Below are 13,392 nucleotides of genomic sequence, written 5' to 3' on the forward strand. Positions count from 1 at the left end.
TAAGTCAAGATCAAGAACCTAGTCAGAGCCAACCAAATAAAACATGGCAGCAGTGAAGTCTGGTGGGCTTCAAAATCATTGGAAGAAAATGTCAAGAAATCATACCTACCACCACCCAAGCATTTTTAGGCAGAAAGACTATTAAGCGTGTCACGGCACAAAGCAGGAATTCCGATTTGTTTAGAGTTTTGATACATTAAAATAAACTAATTTATTTATTATGATATGATGATAATAATCAATCCAAAATGTTCAAATTGAGACCGTTTATTAATATCGCCCGCTATAATCTGTCATAAAAAACAACACATTAAAAATTCTCCAATGACGTCACCAATCATAATCTCAATAATCTTCATATCAAGTATTTATTTCTACATTCCAATACTTCCTTCATAGTCGAGCTAACTAAAATATTTCGTATTTAAAATACTAAGGACGATACGGCATTGTTTCCCTATCTGGAACCTATGTCAGTCTCCATATATCTAGAACCTGTGGGATTCCCTAAATTCCACTCCTTTACCACCTTAGATCAAATTTCTGATAGTTTTGTTAAAACATTCCTTTTTAGTACTAAGTTTTATGGAATTAGATGGGCGTTTGTGAACTTATGTGTAGTACGATTTGGAAGAAATTTTCGAATAATATACTTAGTTTAGTATTGAGTAAAGATAATTTTTGAAAAATGTTTTCAAGTAGGTAATTTGATGCATAGTCAACTTAACATTCGATGAACAATGATTTCGAGATAATGATATTTCATTATAACATCACCGACTTATTATAATCAAGTAAGTACATACCAATGATATCAAATTATAAATTATGCACCGATAGTCATTCATGTAAAGTAATAAAACGCCTAGAAAAATTAAGAACAAAGAATTTATGAGACACCCAGTGGTGCGATCACGCAACTTCTTTAGAAAAAATAATAATAAAACGAAATGTAATAAAAAACGAATTTCATAAATCGATTAAAAAATTATCGCCTATCACACAGCGTCGCCACGGGGAAGGTAATTATTTGGAACTCCGTTACTTATACTATTCACAAATTAAATATCGATATAATATAAAACAAAATAAGATTCATATAATTAATTCACACTTAACGGTGAAAATTTTTAAAAGTAGCTTCTTTAAATTAGAATATCATAAAATACCTTTGGTCAGATTTCAATCGAAACCATGGGTGTAATATAAATTCTTTAGTTTACAACGTTCAAAAGCCGTGAATTTTATTAATTGTCTTAGTATTATGTTGACCTTTGGCGTAATGGGTGACGCTACGAACACTTTTAGCTTTTAATCTATTTAATATACGATCAACCTACTTAAAATCCTCCATTTTTATACATTCAATAACTTTATTGGCAGACGGTAATTTGTCTAGTTGTATAAAGCGATTTGTTTATCAATAACAATCGCCCCCCGTAGACAATATTATGACATTTAAATAAATTATGCTAAAATTATGCACGCCGAATATTATGATTGTCCAATTTTTGTATTTTATGCATCGATTGAACTTTAATTTTTTAACGTATCGATTATAATGTGCAATAAAATTTTTGTCCTCAAATCGGGTGGGATGACTCAATGTGTGTTTTTAATTTTTATAGTTGCCGCCTGAGATAAAAGAAAATCAAATAGTAGTTATTTTTTATGTTTATGTATTTAAGGCACCAATGGGTATTAAAAGCTAATAAAATAATGCATTTGTGATAATAATGTATGAAAATAAAAATGATAATAATCTTAGGTGTCGCTAAATTTGTTTCTTATACGAAAATTTAAAACGATATTCCTTTATATGGTATTCTTTATATCGATTTATCTACATAACAATCGGTTTTTTCTAGTGATACTTTCGTATTTTAAATATATAGATGTAGTTTGAATACTAATTTGAAAATATATATAATATGGATTTTAAGATCATAAGAAAGAATTGTTAATTTGAACCTGTTTAGAAGTTGCAAAGAATTTTATATAATGCCGACAATTTGCTTCTTACTAGATTTTTACTAAAATTTTACGTCCATATAAATCGTGTCCTAGTTATTCAAAGTAGCAAGTACCGTACTACTAAATAATAAACACGTTTTTTTAAAAAGCAAACACCTTTAATTTTCTTCTTTTTTCTGAATACCCCTAAAACCTTTTCCTGAATCTGAAAAATAGTATGCTGAAAACCGCATCAAAATCGGTTTAAACAAACACATACTTACATACATACATATAGGTTAAACGGAGAACCTCCTTTTTTAGTCAGTAAAAAATGTTAATTAATCAATGAATAAATTGAATCGGAATGTAGTACACCATTCACTGTTTTCTACACCAACATAAGAGAAAAATATAGTGTCAACTTTAATTTAACCGCAAAGCAACAACTCAATCTCTTTACTCCAGATCAATCTGATTACAATAACAAATATACAAAAAAAAAAAAAAACACCAACCAATCACCAACCCGATCGAAGATTCGGCAGTACACTCGATGAAAAAAGTGTTGACTTGCTCTCATTTCGTGACGTCTATTTTACTGACGTGCAAATATATCATTCCCATCTTTGGATATAATGATGTGATTTTTTGAGACACTCTCTGGTGCAATCTCAATTAGTGCGATGTGTTTCCTCGTTAAAATTGGCAACTGACTGCCGCGTACAGTTGCGTACACTCGACCAATACTTTCTTGATTTGTATGTGAATTTTTTGGAAGGAATTTCTTAAGGGTGTTTTTGGAAGTTGGCGGTATTTGCTGTTTTGTTTGTGTTGAGTGTGGAATGAAATTTGTGTTTGTTTTGTTCGGCTAATTTGTAGGATTTTTCTACATTACTTCTAACTACAGTTTAAGTTAAATATGCATGAGTTTATAGAAAATGCAAAGTAAAATAGTGACTACTGTAAGACACTAGGTACAATGCATCTACGCAGGTCTATAGACGAGTTTCTAACTACCCAATAAACGGTCATATTCTGTTCATTTCAGAACTTCAGTGCCCTTAGTACGAGTTTGCTATACGGTGACAGAAAATAAAATGAGAGTGTTTTCGGTTCATTCGCACTGGCCAATCAGAGCATCGAACGCGCTCTCGTTTCATTTTTGTTCAACGTATAGAAAACTCATACTAAGTTTACAGAACAGAAAAGATCATAAGTATCGTCAACTAAATTAACTTAACTCTTCAATCACTCTAAATGTCATTCCCATCACCACAAAACACATTTTGTTGCGACCAGTACAATTCAGTAACACAAAACTGTCATTATCCGACTAACGAGGTACATTTCAAGCCGCGTAAACACCCAGCTATATCGGGAAATGGCCGGGCATTGCGAAAAAATTTGATTTGTTACTTTGACCGACATCACTTCAATTAAATTGAGTGACAAAAATCATGTCGAAATTATTGTTATGCACATCTTAAAGTCATTTCCTTCCCTATTACTTGAGTAATAAGGTTGCTTTTGCATTTTATGAGGTGTAAAGGGTCGGTGTGATAATAAGAACGGGTGGAGTTAATAATATCAATTAAATCAGTTAAGGCTTTATTTTGTTGAACCATTTTAAGTGGTTGTACTGTTATTTACAAATTAATATTGTGTTTGTTTTCTTTTAATGTCGGATTATGTCCCATTGTTGTTGATGATTACTGTAATTATCACTGGCTGTTTTTGATTGACAGTTGCTCCAATAAAGTATTCCAAATCTTGAAAAAAAAAACTGAAATTGAGTCTCTTTATTCTGTGTTTGCAAGATACCTACAACGTGAGTAAAAAGATAAATAATTGTAGATAGCACATTAAAATGCAGGATTTCTTTTTCATTTGCTAACTAAATCAATCAAAGTTTATATTAGTTATTATGTTTTTCAGCTTATTCACGAAACTATTTGATAAGAAATTAGACTAGTTTCAAGTCATGCTAGACGCTCATATTCATGAGCGGCATTCCGCGACACACGACGCTGCGACTGTCACGATGCTTCTGAGTAAGCCAAAAAACATAATAATTAATTTAGTATGTCTTACGAAAGTTATAATATAATCAAATATTGTGGTAGAAATATAAGCATTAATTGTAAAATAGGTATATAATACCGACATACAAGAAATGTAAGGTAATGATAATTCGATTTCAAATCCACACAACAACACAATTAGAATCATTCTATTGTTGACTCGAAGAGGTGTCGACATAAAGTAAACAAACTACTTCATCTGTATCAAAGCGTTACTTTATTTAAAGTAGTCATCATTACCATACCGACATCCTGACTTACCAACAGTAAACAGCGTCTCACCAAACACCCTGTGTAATCACACATTTTCCTAGAAGCTTGTCAACTCATTTGACTAATTAAAAAGAAAACAGTAGTTCACAGTAGCCGCTCAAATTCATCTATATACAGGATCGACGTACAACTGAAAATGTACCATATTTACTCAGTTTTTGAGTTCAAGTTTCAATGTTTGTGAAACGAATTCATCCCAGTGGGTACACTCATGAATAGTTATGGAAAAAAAATCATGAGAAAATATCAAGAAATGTCTTGAGTTCATGAATATTTAGCTTGTCTGTTTGCTTGTAAACACTATTTGTTCGTTTGTCATGTTTTGTTCTGTGCCCATGGTATAATTTTGGATTTTTATTCCCTTGTTGCTCTGTGAATGATTCTGATATGTCCCACCCATGTTAAATTATAGTTTGTTGAAAGGTGTTCTTATGTGAATGTGTGAATTTGTTTTATCCCAATGTGTGTCTTAAGAAATCAATGGAAAATGGTGTAGGTAGAAAAACATATTCTACTACTAATACTAGTGGAAAACTAAAATTTGATTGCTCGGTTAGCGCGGTGGCTGGGAACTGACTTTGCAGCAACTCTTTGTGAAAAAAAATTACTTGATATTGACGTTTCTATGTATTTAGGATATTGTACTCGCCAATCCATCTGCAGAAGCGTGATACATTCCTGTGTAAAAAAAGAGGTATTTGCCCAGCAGTGGGACATTTGTAGACTAAAGGTTTTTCTATCAATATCAGACAAAAAATGAAACTACACAAATAAAGGCACTCGCTTTTTATTATTTTTTTCTTTCAAATATATTAAAAATTTACTTAAAACGTAAAAAAAATGTAAACTAGTACATTAAAATATCGTATCACACTGATAACAACAATTTACGTCCCAAAATTGATACTCATAACTCAGTACTACAGGCTTACTCATTATTTAATGATAATAAGATATTTTCTTTACATTGGAAAATAATATAAAGAAAAAACATAGAACACAGTATCACGCCTTCTTTCCAATCACTTTTCGCCAGTTAGGTTTATTATTTTCATGTAATTAGGAAACTGCAATATATCTGATACAATTTCAAATTTTATATATAAATGAGGAAAAAACCCATAATTTTTACTTTGCCCGACCCAATATTCGAATTGAGACCATGCGACCAGCGACATGTAAAAAAAACTCAATTTTTTTATTTATAATCATGTCAGGTTTTGCTCAATAAAATTTGTCAAATAATTCGGTAATTCATTTTTAATATATTTTTAGAAATAAATGTAATAATAAGTAAGCCTGTTGCTTGTATTGTATTATACTGAACAATTCATTCTAATTTGTACCTATTTTGGCCAAAGTCATTTCAACATTTTCTATAAAAAATATTTATTTACAAATATTGTGACATTTTCACGACTTAAATTATTATGCTCGTTATTGTCATGGCACCATTTTTTAATTAAATGCTTTATTTATTTAATATTTTCTCAATATTTCCTTGTAAAAAATTATACGTATTACAGTTTGTTTTAATAAATTGTAGACAAATATATAATTATTCTAAAATGACACGTTTATTCCATACAATTAAAGCACAAATCGTAAAAAAAATCTAGAAAAATACTGGCACCAGAAATACACTAATTCTAACAAAGTAATGGAATGAAATGAGCATTGGAATGTCTATTTCCTTAAAAAAACATCTTTAACAAAACAACAAAAAATAATAACACAAGCATAATTATGAAAATAAAAAAAAAATAAGTACGCTAAAATTAAAAACTAATATCTTAGAAAATTACGTCAAAAATTAAAAAAAAGTGACTCAATACAAACTGGCCTAAAAACTAAAGAAATAAATACTTAAATTAATAAGTACATACAACGAATTATTTTTTACAAAGACTCTTAATTTGTACATTATAATTTTGAGCTTCATTTTTACTGGCCTTTAATCCCATAAAACATTATATAAATGGTAAAACATACACTGGCACTTGCTAATAGTGGAATGTGCCTAGACATAGCCTTTTGACAAAACAAATAACTCAGGAATCAAAGCTTTAATCTTGAGCTCAACAAAATATTGTATTAGACCCAAAATATGTTATCAAACTCAAGACTAGGGCTGTTATATCTTAGTTGTTTACAGTTAATTTATCAGCCTCCTTGAACAATAGTATTAGAAGGTACTTTTGAGGAAAAATCTAGAATTTTCAAGAAGTTTCTAGTTTCCCTTTATCTAGGCTATATCTATAACACGTTCAGTAACATTGATCAACTCCTATCTACCATATACAATAACAATGTCGTCTATCGTATTTTGCTTCACTACTTAAGTCTAGAAGTCCATGACTTGAATTTATTCTACACTAACGCTAATTATGGTAAATAAGGTCAGGTAATCAAGAAGAAAGGAATGCAACCAGCTAAATACTGTATGGCGTGAAAGAGTATTGACAAGAACACTACAATAACTATGTACACATAAATAGTAAAACGCGACGTACCAAATTGTACAAAAAATACTAAAAATTCAACCAGTCATTGGTACCTCTTCTGATCTTTTCGGGACAAGAGACAGGTCTAAAGGATTCTTCATAACTTCTTTACTGTTTTCCTCACTCAAATCAATTGACAATTCTGGCTCGGAATCACTAACTTCGTCGTTCTTAGGACTTCGAAAAATAACTGCCGTGGATTTTATGGAAAGGTCTATCGGCTGGTCTTGGTCTATCGCCACTCCGGCTACGGCTGGTGAGTGCAGGAGCAAGTCTCCACCGTTTCTGTTCTGCCAAGTTGCTAGTCCTGGAGGTGCTGCTCTCAAAGATTGTAGTTGAACAGGTAAGTACGGAGCACTTCTAGGCGAGAAACTTGGTGGAGCAGAAACAGTTCCAAATGGCGATGGGGGCAAAGTAGGTTTCCGTCTTCTATCTTTATTATGGTTTTTTAAAGCTTGTAACCGTACATCCTTGTCACTGCACGGAGACGACGCTGGTCGGAAGATACTGAGTCCACTAGTACTTCTGGAACTGTTGTCGTCCTCAGGATCTGCTGATGAAGCTCCTGAGTCAGAAGGTGATACGCTCTGCCGCGTCACGTCTTCCGTGAACGGACTCTTTTCCGAGTTTTTATAATATTCTGCTAAAGCCGCGGCTGGGAGAAGGTTCGTCGGTAAGTACGACGGGTTCAGTGAAGGATTGAAAGTGGGTGGAGATTTACTTGAGTTTATGTGCATATTATGCTGTTGTTGTTGCTCTTGAAGCAAGCAGTGGATTTTGAACCAGTTGGACCGTCTTCCGTATCGTGAGCCAGACTTTGACATGCCGACTAGGAGACATTTCCGTAACCTGCAAGCTTTGCAAGCCGTCCTGTTCTTCTTGTTGATCACACATTCTCCGTTGTTCTTGCACTCCGAAATCGAAGACAAGTTGTTGTACGTCCGCCCGAAGAACGACTGAAACAAAAGAAAGCACAATATTAATTAAACAAGCTTGTTGAGGTCATCTTTATAACGATTTAAGAGAATATGATATATATGCAAAAAATGGAAATTAAAAAGGGCATTCGATTTTCTCGCGAAAACGACCACGGCCAATTTTGGCGAACACGGTCGCATTAATTTAGTTTAAAATATCGACAGACTTCCGTCGGCATCGCATAAGAAACAACAATTTATAAACGATACAGTTAAAACGAATCATCCGTGGGCCCATTCAATTCGGTTCGTCCCTGCACGGAATTAAAAATTACATTTTTCAAAAAGTCATCATAAAGAGCAGTGCAAGGCGTATTAAAATCTGGGTCAACGCGAGTAAGGTCGTATCTCACACTTAATATTACGGAGGAGAGCATCGCTACGGGTTGTGTTGCGTCTCGCGGCATAAGTAATGGGGGTCTTTTGCGAATTTTTTGTAAATAAATTTGGAAGTTACCCCGCTGTGAGCGGTCTCGGGTCTCTTCTTACTCAATTAAACTCGTACAAAAGCGTAAAATATGTGATTGTGCTACAGTTTCACTGTGCGCCGCCGTGTGGTCGGTGCACTTTCAACAGTAAATAACGATGTGCCTCATTATTTTGGATTATAACAATATTTTGGAATGCAATATGCGATTATTGGTACCCATATCGTGGACATCATACACTCGTGAGAATTTGAATTTTAATATAACTTAACTTTCTAATTAGGATCAGCAAAAATTATGGGTTTTAATTAAAACTGCGGAAAATATGTTGGTCCTGTGAAATAATTTTATAAAAATACGACCGATCGGATGATAAGAACGCATTTGAATGTCTATGACAAAATAGGAGGCAAGGTCGTAACAAATTACGTTAATCAAGATGTCTTAGAAACTGTAACGAGACATTTTCGACACCCAAAGATAAACATTTATGGCTGCCGAGTACCGGTTTGGTCTCGACAAAAATTTTGTGAACACGTATTTCACCTTAGTGGAAAAGTGAGGTAACTAGCAGTAGCATTGTTAGTCACGGCTGTGCACTGTGCCCTTTTTGACTCGGCCGGGAGAGTAGCGGGTAAATTGAGGTAATTTCGCGAACGCATGTATGTGAGTCACTAGATTAGAAATTTCTGATAAGTCCGTCTTCCTTATGGGCGAGCCGCGTTACAGATTGTGCTCTCTAATTGAGGCTCGTTGCTTAGTACGTGATGTGATTCTCTTAAGTTATTATGCGAAATAATCTTGCAATAATGGGCAATGTCCATTTTTTCTCAAAGTAATTGGAGTTTATGTTGATATGGAGTTAGTATTCTTTTTTATGTTCTTTTTACTGTTATAGAAATTTTTGGATCATTAAAATGGTATCAGATATTATTTAGAGTTCAGTTGGTATCAGATTTATAAGAAAATGCTTTTTTTACACAAACATTACATTTTAAAGCTTTCTTAAGTCAAGAGTAACACGTCCGATAACAACAAGCAAGAAGTCTCGAATTTGAGACCAGACTAAGAACCCAACACAATCAAAATTTGTTACAGAAAAGGCTAACAAAAAGTGACCTACATCAATATTATTAGCAACCAATAATTCACCCACTTAGAAACTCAAGATTCTACTTTTGGCGATGACTATAATATAAAGAAAAACATGTTACATCCATATAAAACCTATTTGATCCAAAAAAGTATAGTACTAAAAGGTGTAAGAAAACATAGCGAATCCCACACACGTGTTATAAATTTTTTAAATGTCGCAAGATGCCCAGTGGCGCCATCCGCCACATTAGTCATGAGCTACTAGAGCGATTAACATAATATCGTAAAGCAATGTCATCGATTGATAATCGATTTGTACTACTCGGAGGTCTGCGATACCCCTCGGGAAATAAGCGTGAAGATTTATTTGAATGACTTAAATGTATGAAAGTAGTGGTTTATGCAGTTAAATTACTCGCAATGAGGTCTTTGACATTTTTGATGAAGATGGAACATCTTTTACAAACGCAATCTTAATAAAATTTAGTGTTTTTATTTAGAACCTACGGTCCCATGTGTTTGGCATTAAGGTTGCCTCTAGCAAAGAGGACATACTAGATTTTTCTTTTTGAGGGGGGAAAATCATCCGATGACTTCTCCCGTTTTGGGTGCTTTGGGTGAGGCGAGAGGGAGTGTCAGCCTCTTACTGACTAAAAACCATCCTGTTCCTACTCCTGCTTTTCGAGCCGGAGCCACGGTAACCCGCCAGACAGTCCGCAGTTCCGGGTTGGCATCAGCCCTACAGTCAGATGGCTCTTTTCGTGTGCACGGATACTACACTACTACAACATTTTACATATCTTTAAAAACACGAAATCACGATCAGCACCTAAATCAAAACACGGTATCAAGAAGAAGCAACAATTCATATAACATAACATTACACTAAGCTATGCCCACGGCTCAGATTACTACAAGAATGCAGCATCGAATGACAATATCACTGACTTTTATATCGCCCAAGCATAATTTATAGTCACCATACACACGTCAAAATGCACAAATTAACTGGCCAGTATGCAAATAAGTTGTTAAATCACCAAATTGAGTAATCTCTTTGATTTATTTACGATTTACTGGCGGTTTCTGAATACGTTTGTGGAATTGTTTAATGAATTTGGGCGGCTTTGTCTCTTTGGTGGTGAGGGTTTTTAAATTGTCATCTTTAGAAAAACTTTTTGCTGTTGAGCGCATCCTTTGCAGATAGAAATGGAAATGTATTAAATAAATATGACTGCCTTGTTGGTTGCAAGTGCGACTGTCGGACAAGTGTTTTCGATTTGAAAATTTCTCAATTGTGCACTCTACGTTATAAGTTTCATGTAATAGGCTCTCCCCCTATTACGTGGAACTTATAATATAAATGGTGAAAAGTGGCTGTACATTGTGTAGCAGCATTACGTGTCCAAAAATATTTAACACCGACGCTTTAACTTGTCTCTATCCCATTTCTTATCAGTTATTTATGTCCTATAATTAAAAACTGCAGAGCTAACAATATTTACTTTTAAAATGGACTTAAAAGAAGAACATTACAAGCATAATAGGCTGGCTGGAAACACCTTGTTACTATTACACAAAAAGTATGAACACCATAAAGTTTAACCGATGCTCGCCGATAAACACAGCTCCATGTCTAATTAAAAATGTTCCTCAATAGACAAGCCTGAATGGATAAAGTTCATTACAAAGAAAATTCAGAAGGGCAAAGTACAAATAATATATTATATTAGTAACTCCAAAAGAGAAAACTCCTTTTTATGTTATCGTGTATATTTTATTTATTTATTGAGTACAATAATTAGAAACAACTATTTGTTCTGCTTAGGCTGTTTTTTTTACTTTTCTGTTGTCCAAGGAATATCTTTTCAGTAAAACGCTTTGCAATATGGTTTTTAAATTGGTCTATCTTTTGTGAAATATATCCTTGACAAAAGATAAATCACTTGACAAAAGATAGATAGTTGTGATTGCTTTATTAAATGATAGTAGTAACAAGTAAATATTACAAATTGTTTTAGTAAATTATATAATAATTATAGTGTACATTATTAAAATTATAACTTTGTATATTTTGAGTGGATTTTCTGATCTACTTCCATTGCACAATATAATAAGATCCTACTTAGTCTCTTATTTACGATAATACGTTTGAACCATATCTGGTTTAATAGATGAGGTGTACGCCGTACTTACAAACAAATTGTTTGTTCCTCGCTTGCATTTAATGATTGGACGCACAATGTGATCAAAATCTTGCTATGTATTTAGCTCAATTAGTCTTAATGACTTGTTATAAAAATAGTGCTAATTGTGTGTGTAAAAGAATATTACAGAGATTTGAACATTATCTTCGCAGTTTTCAGCAAGGATATTGTTTTTGATTAGGAGATGAATGACCATTTCTTCCCAAATGATAGTAAAATTTTACTCTTAGAGTATGATTATTCTTTTACCATTAATCAACATAAATCTTTTTAAGTTGGTAAAGACCAAGGAATTGACTGCACAGTTGGCGCGGTGACTGGGCAACTGGCTGCCGTGCAATGTGTGGTGGGTTCGAATCCCGCTCGGAACACGTCTTTGTACGATCCATAGACGATTGCTTCGTGTCTGGGTGTCAAATGTTTGTAAAATTGTATGGTTGTAAACGCACCCACGACACAGGAGAAAATCTTAATATGGGTTTAAAAAATAAATAAATAAATAAAAAGGATCAATTTTAAGTCCAAAAATTTTTGAGCCTTTAACAGAGACAATTCATTACTAACTGTACCTAACATAAAAAAAGAACACGCACGTCTACTTCCTAACCGCCATTTCCTCAAAGCTTCCAAATATGAATGAATTTCTCATAACATCACAATGCAAATCTAAGAATGACAAATGTACCAAGAATTTTGATTCTTGTGTGGGCGGGTCTCAGGTTCCCACGGCCTATGAATACTTATTACATATAAAATATATATATGTACTTTCCTACAACAATGTTACGTTGAGTAGCAGTCATTTTGTAAGAGATTATATTAGATTTATAGGTGAAAGAAATTATTTATAATATAATTCTTTAAGAGATTTATTTCGTTGGTGTCTTTGTGTGTTGTCGTTTATCATAGATATTATTGGTGTTTGCTTTTTATTTTTATCGTCATTATGTTTTTTATTGTTAGCGAATGACATATGAACACACATAATATAAACAAAAAAATACTTAGTGTATTACAGAATGAACCTATTAATATAATCCTGACAAGATACTTAGAAATATACTACACACTTTACGTTAGTAATCTTGTTTAAATGAATTAACTTAATTAGATGATAAACCTCAGTAGGTCATATTATAGGTACTTAATATTCTAAACCTTCTCTAACGGAAAACTCATAATAAAGCAATTGAAAAAATTAGCTTAGTGTATGCCTAACTCAAGGCAGTAGTTACAATCACTGAGCCAGCAAATCTGTTGAAACTTTCCTTTACCCAACTACTCCACTTTAGGCAAATCTTGTAAACATATACCACACAAGTTATATCCCAAACACCAATAACATACACCACAATATTGCATTCAGTAAGCAAAAGCATATTTTGTACATGTAACCCTACAAAGCCGATGCGGTTTCAGTAAGTATTGTGTTACAAAATGACGATATTCTGACCCCAAAAATTGTGTAACGTGTGGTTTTAAATGTGATTCATGTTTTTGCCCTAGCGTTTCTCCGTATGCAATGTAATAATATTAAGATATTTGTTACTGACAAATCGGGGATTTTGGTATACGTTTTTGCAACGAAAGGAAAATCATCGTCAAAGTGACATCTTGATTTTGAGGTTAGTTTGTATGCAGCTTTTGTAAAGTTATGAAACAATGAAGGAGAAAATATAAAATAATTTTGCACTGCAATTTTGACGTAGAAATCTTACACATGTAGCATCGTATTTGTGTCACACACTACATTAAATAAATCCAAAACAAAATTCAAAAGATACAAATCAACACAATAGTTTAGTCACCCAAAATCATCGTGATCTTTGAACTGAAACATATCAAACTAAATCAGAATATCCAGGTCACTG

At 33.2% G+C, this 13,392-nt stretch overlaps 1 protein-coding gene across 1 annotated transcript in view; it reads right to left on the reverse strand.

The window, feature by feature from the left end:
• Nucleotides 1-5,081: 5,081 nt before the first annotated feature.
• The window catches only part of LOC118272783 (protein embryonic gonad), a 117,430-nt gene continuing 109,119 nt past the window's right edge, over nt 5,082-13,392 (reverse strand). The window contains exon 3 of the mRNA XM_035589460.2: nt 5,082-7,770. Coding sequence (XP_035445353.2) covers nt 6,850-7,770 — 921 coding nt within the window. The 3' untranslated portion in view covers nt 5,082-6,849. The remainder of the gene's footprint in view (nt 7,771-13,392) is intronic.

The sequence above is a fragment of the Spodoptera frugiperda genome, chromosome 4 (genome assembly GCF_023101765.2).
Source record: "Spodoptera frugiperda isolate SF20-4 chromosome 4, AGI-APGP_CSIRO_Sfru_2.0, whole genome shotgun sequence".
Classification (NCBI taxonomy): domain Eukaryota; kingdom Metazoa; phylum Arthropoda; class Insecta; order Lepidoptera; family Noctuidae; genus Spodoptera; species Spodoptera frugiperda.